The sequence below is a fragment of the Antrostomus carolinensis genome, unplaced genomic scaffold, assembly GCF_000700745.2.
Source record: "Antrostomus carolinensis isolate BGI_N321 unplaced genomic scaffold, ASM70074v2 scaffold14786, whole genome shotgun sequence".
In the NCBI taxonomy this organism is placed as follows: domain Eukaryota; kingdom Metazoa; phylum Chordata; class Aves; order Caprimulgiformes; family Caprimulgidae; genus Antrostomus; species Antrostomus carolinensis.
In genome coordinates, this window is record NW_010322678.1 from 39,985 (window position 1) to 58,720 (window position 18,736).

An 18,736-nucleotide genomic window follows, 5' to 3' on the forward strand; every position below is an offset into this window, starting at 1 on the left:
CATCACATCCTGTCTAAGGAAATGAAATGCTGAATGTACTGTATTAGCTACAATAGTATTGAAGTTCATATACCAGGTTTTTGTGTATTAAAAGCATGCAAAGTTTTGATGTTTGGTCTGGTATAAGAAGCCTTTTGCAGTCCAAAAGGCAGTGCATGTTCTTGAACATCACGATTAGAAATTCCAGATGAAGAGTTGAATGAAGTAATTATCTTTTCTGTCTTCAACGTTAAATGTGGATGCCTTTTTAATGGGAGTTATGGTGTGTTGAGCCTTATAGAAAGCAAATTGTTATGATGCTTCCCTGGCAGTTATTTATTATAATGTGCTTTGTTAGTGGCAGTCAATACATGTTCTTCCTAAATATAAGTTGCTTTGTCCTGTGGAAGAATAAGTAACAGAAGCTTTTAAGGATGCTAATAATCTCAAGCCTAGCAAACAGTAGCAGGATGAAAATATACAGCAGATTTACACAATCATGTTGTAAACTGGACTTCCATTTTATATGGGGACATCAAGACTAAAGGTATCACTGCCTTAAATGGATGCCTCCTTTCTTATGTCACTTCATAGCTACACACATCTCTTCAGATTTCAGCTTGCTCCATGAGGTACATACTCGAGTTTACAGAGAATTTAGAGAAAGTCTGCGATGTGCTGTTGTGGGGGGGAAAATCCTGTCAAGCTTAAGAGCTGTACTAGATAACTGGATCTGAGTGGTTCTGTGTCATGACTTATTGGTGGAAGAAATTATGTGGTACTAAAAGAACACATACTGAAAAAGTGGGGGTTTTTTGTTTGGTTGTTTTTTTAAAAAATTTAAAAGTACATCTATTGCTCTGGTTGTGATATTGTTCATAGTGTGGACATAAATGGACAAACACTTCTGTGTTGGTTAATCATTACAGTTTGATGAAGAATTCACAGCTAGACAAGAGGCACAAGCAGAGCTTCAGAAACGAGAAGAGAAAATCAAAGAACTTGAAACAGAAATCAAACAGCTACGAACCCAGGTAATAAAACTAATCACAGTAAGTTCCACAGTTGAATTTTATTTAATTTATTTCTTTAAGACTTGAAAAGAACTTGCCCAGGAGTGTATTGTCTCTATGGAGTTTGAAGTGTATGTTAGTTGTATTGATTTGTTTTTAAGCCAACATAAACTGCCAAGGAAAGTTAATACAGGTAAATTTTTTTCAAATAGTACTGTATTCAATATCTGTCACAGCTATTTGTTTTATTGAGGAAAAAAACTTCTTAGGCTATGAAAAGTTTGAATCTAGCCTGAGTTTTTTTTTTTTCTCCAAGTACTTATTTATGCTTTAACATTACTACTTCTGTATGTTTTGCAGAAAGTGTTTTGGAAGGCTTTATACTTGAATTGCAAAGGTGGAAATCACGATAGCTTTATGTGCACAATACATGTACCTTTCAGCATATTCATGCAACTGATAATTTTATTTTTTTAACTCTGGATATCATAGTGTAGCTATTTCTAAAATTAATATTACACTAGCTTTGTACAGTCTCATAAGTAAATATAACAAAAAATGCAAGACCTTATGGAAGTTGAAGGGTGATACTTAATTTCAGCAGAGCTGGCTTTACTTGCATTCATTTCCTCCCAAATTTTACTCACAAGTGCCAAAATTCTATCTCCAAGTGATCTATCTGTCCAGGGTCACCAGTGAAGCAGAGAGGACAAGAAATGCTACCTTTTGAGCCCTCGCAACAGCTCTTGGGTTTTAGACAGGTCTTTTATGTCCTTTAGAAACCAACAGATACTATGCTTTGATCTCTTTGCCTCAGCTTGGCTTATTTCCTGCTCCTTCAATGCTTGGCAAGGTCTGCCTGTTGCCCGTTTTCCTCATTGTGGATATCTTAATGCCTATGGTCTCTCCTGCTGTTTGGAAGAATAGCATGTGATGTGCTATAACCTGGTTGCCATCATCTTGCTTTCAGGATGCTGGTCTTCTGCTGGCAAGTTGTCTGTGCTATAACCTTATCAGAACACTGGTCTTCTCATCTTAATGCAGGCACGTTACGTTGCATTTAACGGTTGGATTGGTGTTCATTGTGTCCTCTGCTATCATTACAAGTCATTCTTGTAACCTGCGGTGTCTTGTGGTTTCTTACTCCGTTTTCACGCACAGACACTTCTGTTTATACTTCATTCTTACCAGTTTTAATGTTTGTTATGAATATCTACAAGACAATGTTATAGAAATTTGACAGGCTGTTTTAATGATTTCATGAACTGCTGCATTACAGCTTGCATAGTAATTTGTGGGCCATACATGCCTTGTGCAAAGAAAAAAATTTTTTTTTAGTCCAATTAGTTATTAATCCTGTTACATTGGTTCTAACACAGTTCAAATTATCCAGACATTACAGCTCGTTCACAATAATGGTAAAATTAAAAGCGATACACATGAACTTTCTAGAATCTGTGCCTTTTTTCTCTAGTGTTATGCTTCCCATACAATATATTGTGGCACTTACTTTAAATGCACTTTTTTTTTTTACAGACTCTTGCTGCCTTTAAACTAGAAACAGTAATTAGGGAAACAATATGCAAATCAGATTAACAGCCTGTATTACATACTACTTTTGTAATTAAAAATTAGTTAGTAGTGGAAATAGAATATGAGCTCATATGGCGGTTTGTGCATAGCTCCTGATGCTGCTTTTTAACAGCTAATCTTGAAGGACAAAAATCTGTGAGGAATTCATACTAGGCTAGGATCATGTTTTCGCTACAGAAACGTCTTTACTGGTTCAACATGCTGCTGTTTTTCTTCATTGTTCCTTTTACAACTTACTAGAGTGGATTTTGCAATTGCTCTTTCTTCCTATCACCACAGAAACAACTGCAGACAGATTTAAAAGAAAGCATGTTTGTTTTGTTTTGATTCCCCTTGACCTCCCCTGCACCCCCCAACAAGATGTCAGGATAGTTATGAACAACTGTGGTCCCATAACCTCTTGTGCTGCAATAACTGCTTCAGTGATTTCTGTGGAAAATTTTCCATCAGCAGATTAGTGTTGTTAAAATTCAGTGTGGTTATTAGCATCTCTGATGCCTCAGCTTGCCAAGATATCCGAAGTGGGGTAAATGTTTTGTGCATTGATAAAAAATAAAATGCTGTTCTGTTCACTTAAATGTTACTGCTACTATTAAATTTTATTTAAAATGGAAACCATTTGTTTTTATAGAAATGCTAGGTTATTCAGTTTACTTGGCAGTTTTATTGTACATGGTATAATCTATTGTTATTGCTTCTAATTTAAATAGGAGAATGGTTGCATTTCTCCCTTTCTTGAGGTACAGTTGACTACAAGGCATCGTAGTTCGTTCAACTTAATCTTAAACTTCCTCCCCACCCTGATGAAAGAATTTCTCTTTTATATTTCAGGGTCCAAGCCTGACAGGTCAACTGACAGATGTGGCACTGTTACCTTCAACTCTACCAAGTGACAATGTGCCACCACCTCCAGCGCCTCCGCTACCTGGTGGAGCAGTAATACCCCCACCACCTCCACTACCTGGTGGAGCAGTAATACCCCCACCACCTCCACTACCTGGTGGAGCAATACCTCCACCACCTCCGCTGCCTGGTGGAGCAGTAATACCTCCACCACCTCCGCTACCTGGTGGAGCAGCACCTCCTCCACCAGCACCTCCACTGCCTGGTGGAGCAATACCACCGCCACCACCTCCGCTGCCTGGTGGAGTAGGACCACCTCCTCCTCCTCCACCTCCTCCGCTGCCTGGTGGAGCACTACCACCTCCACCTCCTCCGCTGCCTGGTGGAGCAGGACCACCTCCACCTCCTCCACTACCTGGTGGAGCAGTACCACCTCCTCCACCACCACCTTTTGGTGGGCCTCCAATGCCACCAGCTCTTGGAGGTGTTCCTTTTGCTCCCTTTCCAGTAATACCAGCATTACCACATGGGATGAAGGAGAAGAAAAAGTATAAGCTGGAAGTTGCAATGAAGAGAATCAACTGGTCAAAGGTATTACAATGTTTGTTTTTATTCCCATTGATAAAAAGTGGTTTTTGAGGAAGAAGGAGGTAATGTGCTAGGGTTTACATGGGATTGTTAATAGTATTTGTGTTTGAGGAATTCATACCATTCTTAATCCAAAACATTTTGATGCAGTGACTGTGATTCAGTTGGTATTGGTTTTTCAGATGCCTTATGCTATGGGGTAATCTCCAAGTGTTTAATACTGATGAGAGCCCATAACGGCCCGTATTCTGGGAATTCTTGTAGCTAACAGCTCTCAAAATTTTGACTGATTTTATATAGAGTTACGTTCTACATGTTTTCAACTGCAATTGTGCAAGTGGGTGCAAGTAAGCTCTTAAAAAGGTAAAATGTCTTGTTTAAAGCAGGTTTAAGTTATCAAACAATTAAAATGTTTACTTTATAATTACTGGGTTTTAGGACAGGGAAAAAGGAATCTTGAAGTAGACAATTGGGTGGAAAACTGTTGGGAAGACTGCCATTTAGGAACTGTGACAATCTGGCAGTTGACAGAAAGAAAGATCTCAAGACAAGGGATAACTACAGCTGTTTGCTTAACTGAAGTAACTGTGTCTGACAAATGAGAAAGGAGATGTATTAGGAGGTTTTATTTGAGTCCCTAGGTATAAAATATAGAAAAAACTTGGTATGAATGGGTACGTGGAATTTTGGAAGGCAATGCAAAGCAGAACTTTGATTTTAGTTTTGTCTTCTCTGGGTTAAGCAAGCTGTGGGAGCCATAAATTATGTGTGCTAAGGTTTCTTTTTTTTCCTTGCTTTTCTGGGGATGAGTTGAAGGTGGATGAGGCTTTTGGAGACTTTAATTTTAGCTTTGGTATCTTCTCAACAGAACAGTGCATGGTTGCTTTGGTTATATCTTCTGTGAATTTTGTTTAAAAAAGAAGCATAAGTGAAACAGCTATGGTAGCAATTCATTGAGTCATCTGGTTTCATTTTAAAAGCCTTGAATGAAACTTAAACTTGAGGTATTGGCAAAAAAAATTTTCCTAATTAAAAGGACTAACTCTATGCTTACCATGATAGTAAATATACAGATTAAACTTCTAAAATTTTCTGTTTAAGGGCAGATATCTGGACGTGAGGTTAAGAATTATTTTAAGATTAGTCCTCTGAATAAATACAGTAATTTACTGTAAAGCATCTAATTAAGAAATGACGACAGTTATTCTGTGTTCATATTTCATTTGTTCTTGTGATATGTTTGGAAGTTGGAAGGGAAATTTGACTTTCATTGCTTTATCTGCCTGTCAGTGATAGTTGTACTACAAAACACACTTCAATATTTTTCTTTCTTTGAGAAAGACAGGTGTTTATACTGTTAAGACAGTTGCAAAGGTTATCAGAAGGTTCTAAAGGCAGTGGTGTTACTAAACATCAAATTTTATTGTAAGCACTGAAGGAACTTTTACTACAGTGAATTTTTAGCTGTCTGTTTTTCTGTGAAATTATTACAGCATTTTGATTTATCAGTATGTGGTTTAATATTAAACTTGAATTGAAGTCATTGCTCCATTAGAATTGTGAAGCTGATGTTCCTCCCTTCTCCATTACTTTACAAATATAGTAGATAACGTATACTATAATGAGTTTTTAAATGAGATTCTTGTTGACAGAACTTTGTGTTTGGTATTTGACAGATGAGTGTCCCAGGAAGCTAACGTAGTTCCAATACAAAATTATTGTAAGTCTGGGTTGCACATTTCTGAGCGAGAGATTTCTTTCTATGAGAGCTTTTGGAGAATGTGTGCTAAGCTCAGTGGATTTATGGGATGACAGCAGGAGCTGGCAGTAGGTAACTGCTGTGTTTTCTTTCTCTTTTGACCCTGTCATGAAGGTGGGTCTGAGAGGACATCTGTGGCTTCCCTGAGGTGTGTGGAATGTGATCGGTGGGTGAACACTCACTGAATTTCATAGTTCTGCAGAGAGTCGCTTGTATTGTTGGTCTGTATCAAAGCAGCGAGAAAAACTGTGATGACCCTGTGTGAAACCTGGTCTAGTGGAAGGTGTCCCTGCTGATGGCAGGGGGGTTGGAACTAGATGATCTTTAAGGTCCCTTCCAACCTAAACCATTCAGTGATTCTATGACCCAAATGAAAAGAAGAGGCACCGTTCTATCGGGTGCAGTGAACATGAATTATAGCTTTGCAGTAAGTTGTGTACATCTATCCAAACCATTAGGGATAGTTCTAAAGCAGTTTTCAAACATAGGTAACAGTGTGCTGTTTCATGTAGAAACCTTCTAAGTTGGTGACATCTAATGTAGTTGTAAGTTCAGAGAATGCTGGTATCTGTACTTGTAGGTGATTAATCTCTGATGTTCATTGGTGGTTTCAAATCAGTAATGTGCCAAGGCAGGGTTATGGCCACTGGGAGGAGCTACGGGGCTGCACAAGTGAAAGGTTTGGGCACCATTAACTCCCTATGAATGTGAGCTCCTGCACAGTCTTAACATGGTTATGCTTAATCAAATTTCATTTTTTAAAAACATCTGAAAAGATAAACATTTACCTGAGCAGTAAACTGCAAGCACAATCTCTGATTTGCAAACTAACCTGTAAGAACAGTTACTAGTTATTACTTGCCTCTCAATATAGTTGGTCACTTTGTGACAGGAGAAGGTATGCTAATACCCAGGTGTGTGTTTGTGTATGGGTTGCTTTAAAATACATTTTGGATCAGTATAGTCACTGTTCCCTGCCTATAAAGGAAATAAATTTGGGGTACTAGATAATTGCATCCATTTTCAAGGCTAAACAATCACATCTTAAAGGCAGTTTGTGGTTGGTAGTTTTTTAGTGGTATAAAGCATGATAGATGTATGGAGGTTTGCTGTAGGAAAAAATAAGTAGATCACCAAATCGTGAAGGCAAATCAAAGGAGGACATTTATATATTGCATGCCGTCTAGTTTGATCTCTAGCTTGGACTTCAGTGTAGTTTGACAGGATGTCTGCTACTTGTTTGTCAAGGTACCAAATCTTTGTACTACCAGCTAGTGTCTGACACTTTCCTTGAAAACCATGTTCTATCTCAAAGAACTTATCTCAAGAACTTACTTTCATCAACAATTTGATTTTACTAAGCTGTGAAGCGGCTACAGATGGTCATTGCTGACCATGAGTTGCAATTTGACATTTAACAACTGTTGAATATGTAATTTATAAATTGCATTTTGAAATAGTGCAGGTTATTTTTAGGTTGTTTAACAGCTGGTAAAACTGTTGGGAAATTCATAGAGATGTAGTTTTACATTTTTCTATAAAGCTGGGTGTTATCATGTAGTCCTGGATGGAGCTGGGTGACGTGAAATGCCAAGTGTTGCTCCTGTCTGAAGATGCTGTGTATTTTCGGTATGAAGCCTCTGAAGTGAATCACTTCATTTCACAGCAGTAACTGTCCTTTGTAGACTTTTCACAGTATTGCAAGGACACAGGATCGTAAGTCCATCCAGTTCTTACGTAGCTGATCTACCCTGTCAGACACAATGGAATTTCAGTTTTAAGAATGTATGTAAAGTTGGATGGTCTTGGGGCAACAGCACTGGACTGTGTTTGGAAATCATTCTGGTTTTTCCTGTGGGATTTTTCAGATGATTCAAGGTAATCTGCTTTGTACAATTTCTGAATATATACCATCACCACTTCAAGCAAAACCTTTGGGGTGATATTTACAAGTAACTGTAGAAAGTACAGCAAAATGAAATGAGTGAAGGGTTTTCTTTGCTTGTGTACATATAATCAGAGCATTTCCAGAAAACTGAACAGTTTTTTTGAGAATAGATACTAACTTTAATACTTGTGAATTTAAAAGGAATCCTGTAGTCCTGCTGTTTTCTGAAAACATCTGTACAAAATATCTTCAACCTCTTGCCAGCTACATCAGTGTGTGGACTTCTTTTGGGAGGCCTAGTTGTGTTGTTAAAAAGAAAAAAGAATGTATGAGTTGTCATACTGGAAAAGATCTCATGTTTTACTTCGAGGTGTATGGCATTACCCAGTTTGGAATTCAGAGATTTGGGGTTGTTTTTTTTCCTTAGAAATTCATCTAACCATATAAAAGTCCTATTAGTTCATGTACTCTTTTGAATCATTTGAATTATACAATTTTGTAACCTTTAAAACCCTTATATAAAGAAAAAGGTCCCTTCCCCTCACAGGAAATGTTTATTGCTTGTTGAAGATATTTTACCACTGAATGTCCTTGTCTTCTGTCTGTTTAGAAGATTACTCTCTTCAAAGCTTCTATTATACAGTTTTATGGATTTTTTTTTTTTTAAACTGTTTTTCCTCCTTTTGACATGGAGTTCTAATGGTTTAGAAATGCATTTTCCACCTGGGCTTTTAAGAAAATGTTTTGTGACTGTTATTTCAGTTAGCTTCTCTTATGATCTTCGACTTCTAGATTTTTATATTAACTCTTTGTATCTGTTAGAGTATTTCCATCTGGACTTTCTTCCTTACAGAATATGGGTTTCATCAAAGATTTGTATTTTGCCAATTTTCTGAAGGGAGGGAAGAGAATTTTTCTGCCATTGACTATATCATTCTCTCCTGTAGTTGCTGCTCATATTTGGCTCGCCCTGCTTTGTCTGGTTAGGGTAGTTTCTTTTCTACAATTCATTTATCTTTTTCATTCATTTAGGCATCTCACTTAAGCAAGGCAGTATTCTTGCCATACTTGTAACTTATGTTTTTGACACTCAGTTGTCCTTGTTAAGTAATGTCTGATTCTAGAGTCAGTTGCACTACTCAGACTACTATCCTGTAAACTTACAGAGAAATAAGCTTTTTAGTTATAATACATATTTGTAATTGCAGCCAATTTCATTGTAATCAATTATGTTCATGTGTTCGTAGAAATAATTTATAAAGTGTACATCTGAGCACTGCATATGACAATGGAAGGTAACTGCAGATGGACACTTTGCTTAAGTGCTCTGGGAACAGTGCCAAAGATCTCCCGCATGCTGAAAAAGAGGAAAATCTATTTGATCATGACTTTTAAGGAGTTATCATTTGGGGAATAAAATTCTTACTGTTTAATTTAGTGCCTTTTGTCGCAATTGTCTTCACCACTAGTGTTGAATTAAGGTAGTTTTAAAAAATACCTTATTTGCAGCTAGTGGTAAAGCAGCTACATATTAACAGATTGACCATATGGTAAAAGGTGGAGGACCAACGTGTTGCAGTGAAATCCTACTGAGGTTTACAAATGCAGTATTGATAAATTTCCTGCATATCATCTTAAAGTTAAAGTAGCCCCTGAAAATTACTTGACATTTAAACAAAGTTGTAAACAAGAATTGATAAGATTTTAAAAACTGGAAGAGGAACATAGTTTGAAAACAAAATATCTGTTCTGAATCATACATGAAGAGTAAAATTGGCTTTTAGCTTCTGTATTGCAGAGTGCTTTCTTCTTTTAATATAACCAATATTAAGTAAGGTACTGTAATGAAATTTGAGAAATAGAAACTATTAAAAAAAAAGTTATATTAAGTATAAAGTTATTTCTGATATTTAAAAAGAGAATTCTTCCTACAAACTTAATATTGAGTCACTGAAAGGTCCACAGTGACATATCATTTGCAAATAAGATATTCCATATTGTAGCAGTGTAAGAAAGACTATTCCTTCTACAGTTCTCAAGTATCAGGGGTGCCTGTCAGTAGTGAAAAATTTGGGAACTGTAAACAAGAGAAAGCTAGAACACTTTCAAACCCAAATGCTAAGATGTTATCAAGTCTGTTTGGAAAACTTGTTGAGTGGGAGAAATATAATAAAAATAATTGTGTAGATAGAGGGCAATTAATCTGATTCTATTTTGTTCATAAAGCATCTTTAAGAGAACATAACACCTGGAACGTACCTAAACTTAATTCATAACTTGGCTATTGAAAATACTAGTTGTTAACTTTGGAGATGCCATTTTTGTTTCAGGTTGAGCCTCAAGAAATAGCAGAAAACAGCTTTTGGGTAAAAGCTGAAGAAGATAAATTTGAAAACCCAGAACTGTTTGCAAAATTGGCACTTACCTTTGGAACACAAATGAAAGGTACATTCTTCTTTTACTTTTTATTATGCTTTTATTAAGTTTCATATAATGGTTTTGCAGCAGGAAGATGATTTAAAAATGTATGCTTTTATTAGGGATAGCAGTCTATTGCAAGAATTGTTCCTCTGTCACTTTACAGCATGAAGGGAAGGAACCTTTTGTAATAATGCCTCTCTAAAGTGCAGAGTATGTTACAGACAGATGTGAATTTTCTTCATATTAAATTCTAATTAAATTTAAATTCCAATCCTAAAGTCATGCTCATCTGCATTAATATCCCTAGCTGTAGGAACTGGTGAATTGTCACATTCTTTTAGATATTTCACATGTGGGGGTATTGATGTGTAACAAAAATTTGCTTGTATCACTCTGCTAAATCAATATCCTCTACAAGTATGAGAGACTTAGAATGTAGCAATTACCCTATGCAGTTGAATCACAAAATCTCAATTCTATGATATGCCTTCTGTCATGATTCTAGAATATGTGGGTTGCAACCATAGTTCTTTTAAAAAAAAGTCAAGTTTTTAAATATACTCCTTTAATTAGTGTTTAAATTTGTGTTGTGTAATCTCAGAAGCATCTCTTCCAAACTGCACTGTTACTGTCATTAGTGGATGATGTAAGTTAGTTGTCAGAGTTGAATGATTGAGTACACGCTTAAAACTGTTTGCATGATATCATGGGAAAGTGTCAGAGAGTCTACTGATTTTTGTTGAAAAACAGTCTGAAATGGGTCTGTTTGACAACTAGTGAGAATAGAAACTATGCTGTAGCTTCGTGTCAAGTGTAAGTGAGGCTGCTCAGTTTGTCATGTAAATAGCTCTTCTGATATTGGTTTTAGATGAAAAAAATAATCAATTTCTCAAATACTTAATTCCTTCAATAGGAGATACAATGATAATAGATATTGAGTTGGGAATGCAGTTACTAACAACTGATTATTGGTTATGATTTTGATACTTTAATGGTCTTTGAGTACTTCTGAAGCTGCACACGGCCTCTTCAAGTCTTTTCATTATTATTCAGGGTTAATGGTCAATTGATCAGTGTTTCATATGCGGCCATTTACTCGTAATTTGTTTCAGGCACTGAAGAGAAGCAAGTACTGTTGAAATATGGTTCAATAATAACTTACTCAGGAACTAATGAGGAAGCCCAAGAAATTAGAGTCCAAGAAGTGGTAGATACTGAAAGAATGAATTCCTGATCTAGCTACACATCTTTTGTCTGTTTATCAACCAGTTGGAATACAATATACTTCAGGGATGTGCAGTTCTTGAAGGTGGATGGAGGCATATTTAGCAAGTGTTCAATAGGCCAAATCTGAATTAAGCAAATACACACTTAGGATTTTGAAGTGTGTACTGACTCGAAGCATTTTTATGCTGCTGATTTTTTCTATTTTATTTTTTTGTCTTTGAGAATTAACAGTTCATGTGATGCTTTGTGTTTTAACCTTAGAGAGTCTTCTGTTTTAATTCAAACTACTAGAATGCTCTCACTTCTATCAATTAATTGAGGATTTTTTTTTACTTCAAAATTAAGTTGTATTGCACATAAATGTTTGTGGTATCCTGGTGACTGTCTGAATTTCAGGAATAAGAACTTCAATTTATACTAATACAATGTTTGAAAGTTTAACTAAGGTTAGGAAAGGTCTTTCAGGGGACCATAACTTTCCTGAACCATTTCTTGAATAGATTCCTTGAGTTATTTCTGAATATGTCTTTTTCTGTGCTCCTTTGAAACCCCTTCAAAGAGTTAGTCATAGCTATGTTTTTCATAAGATAAATATATACACTTCTTTCACTCTGAGCTCTTGTTCTTTTCAGTAGTCACTGAATCTGAGCCATTAGTATTCTACTTTTACAATGCTTCCCGCTTTCTGCTCTAAACGTTCAGATATTACATGCAGTAATACAAAAGCATCATCTCTAGTAATTTAACACTTTTTCCCATACAGAAGTTTGATAGATTCTTGGCTCAAAGTATTGCAGTGAGGTTAAAATGATGTGGAGTTGGTCACTGGTTTTAATGTGACAGTAAGACAGGAAAGCCTTTAAGGGAAAGATCCCCTAGCAGCAGGTAACACTTAAAATGGAGTGAGATCCTTTTTAATGAAAATGACAAGATTCTGCCTTGAGCTGAATTATTTTGTCAGAAATCTGAAGAAATGTTTCAAAATTCAATAGCTTCTTCATTAAAAATAGTGGAAAAACCCTCTTGAAATTTTGACATAGCTGTTGGCTTCTTATGAGAGGAAATCCTTGTTGACAGAGTTGCACAGTCCTAAAACTGTGAACAACAGAAATTCTCGAAATAGCTTTCTGTCGTGATAGCCTTGCAGGCATTTTCCTGTTCTTCGTTATGTTGTTCCCAGTTAATGGTTGTAGAAAATAATGCCATAACAAAGGGTGGGAAGACTGTTAAAAATGTTACTGCGTATTACCCAGGATATTAAAATCTAATTTGGCTGACTAGGAGAGAAAGTCAATGTTGTTTTTCTTTGAGTTCAAGTTTTTCTTAAAACATGAAAACTTTCTGGAAGTCAAGAAGAGTCTCGGAGCGTTTAGTTGCAGCACAGGCTGAAATAACTGCATTCCACAAGCAACTGTTTTCTGCAACTGCTGTCTGCAAAGGGAAATATTAAGTGGTACTCACCATTCTTCCTTACCTTTTGCCGTAACAGCCACAGGCAGCTCATTAATCCCCAAAATACTTACTTCAAGCATAATCTAGGAACAAATTTCTCTTCTGTTTTCGTCCTGTTTCTTGTTCTGATCTAATATGTTACAGGAGAATGATAGAAAGACAAATAGAGATGCATTTTATATTCTCTTGAGAGCACAGTCAGCATGTAAAACAAATAAATGGATGAGTGGAAGAAAACTGACAATTGCCAAAAGCAATTTTGATGACTTTATGTTTACTATCTTGTATTTCATGGCATTTTGGAATGCCAGTGGGAATAGTAACTGAAGTAAAACAAACAATAGCATATACACACTTATTAAAAATTTGTAATTCCATATAGGTTGCAGCACTCAAATTTGATTAAACCTCTGAATTCTAGTCGTGATTCTCTAGCACAATAAGAATGATACTTTGAATTTTTTTCATCATTTAACAGTTTTTCTTTAAGATACTCAAGAATAACTTAATGTTGGTTGTCACTAAACTATATGCTGCCTTGCTATCTGAGCACTGCCTGTTTTCACGGAAGGCAGCCAAAGCTGCAGGGAAGTGATACTTTTGGAGACCAAAAGCAGGGGGGTGAGAGTGGGGAGGAAGTCGTAGTAGGACACTTCTGAAGCACAGTTTTCATTAGTTAATGAATTATTACGTGCATCGGTTAGCTGCTTGCAAAACATAAGAATGTTTAATCACAGAGCACAAGGAATAAAACGGAGTGTTCCTCGACTTGCAAAATAGTTTTACTTCAAATATACTTGGGTCGAAATTTTCTTTTAAAAAGTAAGCATAAGGCTAAATCTTTACTTGCTACTGTAACATTAAATATTTAATACTGATGCCTCATGAATATGTAGAACATTTAGTTAGGTTCCAGTCAGTAGTAACATTCAGACTTGCGATATTTGGTCTGTGAAATCAGTTACTGAGCACAGTTATGAAAACATCTGTTGTAAAGGGAGCAATGGCAACATTAAAAAGTATTCCCTTTCAGACTTAACAGGATTTGGAGATCTTGGGATTTCAACTAAGTTAACTGAGATCTAATTATCACTGTCTCAGTGTAGTCTGGAAGGATATTCTCCATTTTTTTCTTCGAGAGATACAGGTGATCTGAATATCTTTTAAGAGCCTCTGATGAATGGACTCCAGGGCTTCAAATTTTCATTAAAGATCTTAGATGAGTGTTTTGAGCTTGGAATTATGCTTCCAGAGGCAGAAATGGAAATAATTATTAAAGTCTCACAGCCCACTTTGGCAAGTAAATGGTATTCCAGATCAGGTACACTTGAAAATGAATGTTCACCTGTGGTAGCTGTTAATGAGTTGGGTGGCATTAAGACGTGTGGCAGTTACTGCATTGTGGGTCGCAATGAAACACACGGATGCGTGTTTCCTTGTGTAGCAGCACAGAGGAAAAGAGTGAAGAGGTCTGAGTTTTCAATCAGTTACTTATTTTCTTTTGACCTTAATTCTAAGAGAGAATGTTGTCATCCAGAATTTTTTTTGGTGAATCATGTGTGTCTTACCAGTGAAAGCAGTGATTTTACTGGTGAAAACATGCATCATCCTTTTACAGTTTTTTGAGTCATGACTTGAAAATTTCAGGCTCAGTAGTATTTGGTTTGCAAAATAATCTTATCATGGATTGATTTGTGTTCTGATATTTAAATAGCAAGAGGAAGGAATTCTGTTGAGGTATTGTTAACTCAACCTTATCTTCTTATTTTTAAGACAGTTAAATATTACCTGCAAGCCCAAGTCCCTCCAGACAAGTTTTTCTTAGCAAGGAGGATAACCTTTACACAGTGAGGATTTTCTTCCCTTTTTAAAACTCGTGTGATAAATTTTAAGCTTTGTTAGCTTTGTTAAAATTATGATCATATAAATGTGTTCTTAATTTAAAAAAAAGGGAAAAAATCCTTTCCAGTTTATAGAGTATAAGGAAAATGTGAAATTAACTCAATGAACAGTCCTCCTTAGCTGGGTTACATAGTATGAACCCTGCAGTATTTCTTAATAACTGAAAAGAGGAGGTCCAGGTGATCAGATAAATGCATCTTGTTCTTGTGAGTCTATTAAGTGATCTGAAGTTATTAATTGGTCTTAATGCGCAGTGAAATAATAAGGTGCATTGTCAGCTAAAAATGCCTTCTTGTTGATGTCCTTAGATTGGCCCACTATCAAAATTCTAGAACTAAAATAATTACCCATTTTTTATTAAATACATTACAGTATTTCCCTCACTAGAAAATTACTATTAGGAAGTTGAACAAGAATTTATGCTTAGTATATTAATTCAACCTTGTTATACATCTCTCTCTGGCAGGGTTTAGGGGTCTGTGTGTGTTTATATTTCTGTAGAATTTCTTTAAAAAAACCAACCAACCAACCAAACCCCAAAACAAAAACAGCCAAAATGAAGTATTTGAAATGTTTCTGTTCCTGGCATGAATCTACTTAATAGCAAACCTTTCAAATCACTTAAGCAGCTCATATTATGTTGTGCAGCTAGAACTTTATTTTTCTAAATTTTGCTTTTGTCCCTTAACTGACGTCAAATTACATTTTTTGGCTACCGGTTTAAGGGAAAAGAACACGCAGAGCAGCAGTGTGATGTCTGCTGTGCTTTGTGGAATATAATCTCAAAAACTCCCTCTGTTGGTGTTTATTTTTTGAATATTAAATACATATATAATTGTATAATTAAGTGTTTTCTAGCAGGTGAAAGTAAAGGATTAAAGTGGTGTGGCTCTGTAGATAAATTGTGATACATCACATGCTTGGGGCCTCAGATAACTTTGTGATGATGTGACAATGCTCAATGTATCTGGCCTGCTGCTATCAAAATCACTTTTCACTGTTTGATTGATAGTCTAATTGCAAAACACTACAAAGCAAGTTAATGCCTTCTCCCTAAAGGATCATGTTAATTTCTGGCTCTTGTAATTTAGGTTGTGTATTTTGCCAGTCAAGAATGATAGTGTGCTCTGAAGAAATTAATTATGTGTACAGTAGATCTGTAAAGGTAGTAATTAGTACATAATAGTCTGTAACTACTGGGATTGTTCCAGTACAGAATTCATTATCCATCCAACTTACCTCAAGGGAAAACTTCTCAATCAGGGTTCTGTTGCTTCTTCATGATTAGACTTTTAAAATACAGTTTTACAATCATTTTGATATGTTTTCAAAATTGAAGTAAGATTTTAATAGCTGAGTTGTATTTTTCATATTGTGGGAGTTTTGAGTGAGAAAGGGCAAGAGGAAAAACCAACTTGCATGTGAACTGTAATTGAACAAAACATTAACAAAATATTCAGATTTTAATTTTTATATGTATAATGTAGTATATATTTAATATAAAATTTAATATATTAAATAGCTTATTTTAACATGGTCTTGTTTTAGTAATTATAATATGTCCTGTCCTAGCTTTGGTATCCCCCCCTGTGAACAACTTTTAGGACTCATCTGTAGTTCAGTTTTAAAATATTGGTAAACATGAAAAAATAGGAAAAAGTTGATAGGATTAACTAGAATTTAGTTTTAACTTGTTCATGTTCTGGATCAGTGCCAAGAGTTTAGTAGCTAAACTTGTTTTATTGGTTGAGGAAGAAGAGGTTTGTAAAGGGCAACTGAATGTGAAAAGGTTGTTGGAAAAAATTAAGAGGAAAAACAGATGAAAAAACTGAAGAACAGTCCAGGGAGACAACATTGCTTCTGAGGAAGACATAGATATGACATGAGGAGGTTAAGAAAGAAGTGATGTTTAAATAAGACTAACTACAGTGATCGTATCAACATCCTCTTTTGTCAGTGTTTTATTAATAATACTTATTTGAGGCTGGTGTTTTCTTTTTTAGTCTATAAAGGTTAGACTATAAACAGTTCAGGAAACTGTTCTTGTACAGAACTGTAAGCAGATAACAATGCTTATCCAAATTATTTTATTGTAAACATTATAAGGTAAATGTTCTTTTTAAATTTGTTGGAAATAGCCAGGGGACTGGTTCTAAAAATAGATGATGGTGGAATACTGGCTATTACTGTACGAAAGTGGCACGATAGGTGTAGGCAGGTTTTGCACTCAATGTTTTCATGAACAAAAAGTGTGCCACCCTTACTCCGTAAACTTCTTACCATCCACCCCTTCTTTTTTCTAATGTTATGCTCACCCATCCTGTGTCCCACTGAAAAGTGGCATTCAAATGGTGTTTCATTAAGTCATCAGCATCTCGAGTTCTTCACCACCTCTGTGATCTTACAGTGGAGGCTTTTTCCTCCTTTTAAGTCCTCTTGGGTTTGTTCTAGCCTTCTGGTAAAATACTATTTAAAAGATACTGACAATTTTCTTTCTGCTAGTAGATCATTGACTAGGGTCTTCTTTGTTGATTGAGGTAGCTTATCAAGACTTCCTTCAGTTCAGGTAGAACATCTGTACTTTTATTCTTCACTGCCTTAAAGTGCTTGGATGACTACATTCTAATTAAAGCGAATTATTAAAACTTGAGCTGTGATAGTCTTTTGATTGCCTCCTACTTTCTGTGGATGTGTGTAATTTGAGGTCTAAATGTTGGAGTAGTGAATTAAAGGCCAGAACGTAGGTGGGCGTCTATTCCCATCCACTTCAGCTTTTATTTTCCCTTGCTTGCAGCATCTACAATCGCACCTTATTATACCTTAAATTTATATTTTCCATTGTTAAGAAAACATGCCAGAAAAGTTGAACAACTTACCTACTTCAGTATTGGAAATTATTTTTCTTCTCCTCTCCTCTCCCCCCTACCACCCCCCTCTGTTAACAGATTGGTCTTTGTGACATGAATTTTATTATTTTTAAGCCCCCCTGTGATCAGTTAATCTGCTGAATCAGGTAGTGTTCTTTGTTTGATCAGAATGAATGTTTTAGCTTCAAACGTTCTCATTGAAATAATTAGGTTTGCATGCATTAAATGCAGTTTTAAAGTTTTTATTCTGCCATCGAAGTGATGTTATATTTCAAGATTCATTCTACCTCTGTGCAGTGTTCTTCTATGAATATTACAAAGCTTATATTTACTCTTATTCTTGGCTGAAAATTGATGATATGAAATAACACATCATTCTTCATCAGCCCTTCTTTTTTGCATGGTGTAATGAAACAATTTAGTGGAGAGAAGAAAGTTTTGTTTATATTACTTTTCAGCTGTTTCTTAGTAAAGAGGCACGTAGCAGCCAGAGAATGAGGTTGGTGCACCATTATACGTGGAGGAAAAGCGTTGGCATTTATTTACATTTGGTATTCATAAATAAAAGGAAAAGGGATTAGGATTTAAGAAAAATGGATCTGAATTTGATATGCTAAGAAGCCCAGATCAAATTCACCAGAGAACTTAGACTTTTACAAGGTTTAAATGGACTAATTTTTGTCCAGAATTCCTGTAACACAGCTCTGTTTGTAGATGTGAGACAGCAAGGTTCAGTTTAAGACAGGAATCTGTAGTATTAAGCACAGATATGTTGTACTAGCTCAACTATATGCATTGCTTTGATGAAATAAAGAGAAGAAAAAACCCCAAAACAAACAACACAAACTCATAATGTATTTGTTTCTGGATTGCAGACTGCAGGTGGCTCCCTTAGTCTTCTGATTAATTCAGCATGTGTATGTTTGTTTCCTTTCCCTCCTTGCTTTCTCCTTTTCAGAAGTGTCTGAATCCAGACCAAAGACACTGCTTCACAGTGTAGGGTAACCAAATGTTTGTGTCTTACAAGGATTTCATTTAGTTAGATTGCATGCTTAGGTAATCAGTCTTCATATCTCAGCTTCACATAGAAGTGAAGCAGGCTGGTTTGTTTTCATCTTTCAGTGTATTTGAAATTATTGTTCTTTCTCAACAACAGAATAGATTCAAGTACCATGAAGAAAAAAGAATGAGTTATTAGTTTGCC

General features: G+C 35.8%; 1 protein-coding gene across 1 annotated transcript in view; it reads left to right on the forward strand.

Annotated features, from left to right (window-relative positions):
- The window catches only part of DIAPH2 (diaphanous related formin 2), a gene marked incomplete at its 3' end in the record, with an annotated part of 109,548 nt that overhangs the window by 25,863 nt on the left and 64,949 nt on the right, over positions 1–18,736 (forward strand). Inside the window, exons 16-18 of the mRNA XM_029085540.1 lie at positions 909–1,013; positions 3,417–4,019; positions 9,994–10,108. Coding sequence (XP_028941373.1) covers positions 909–1,013; positions 3,417–4,019; positions 9,994–10,108 — 823 coding nt within the window. The remainder of the gene's footprint in view (positions 1–908; positions 1,014–3,416; positions 4,020–9,993; positions 10,109–18,736) is intronic.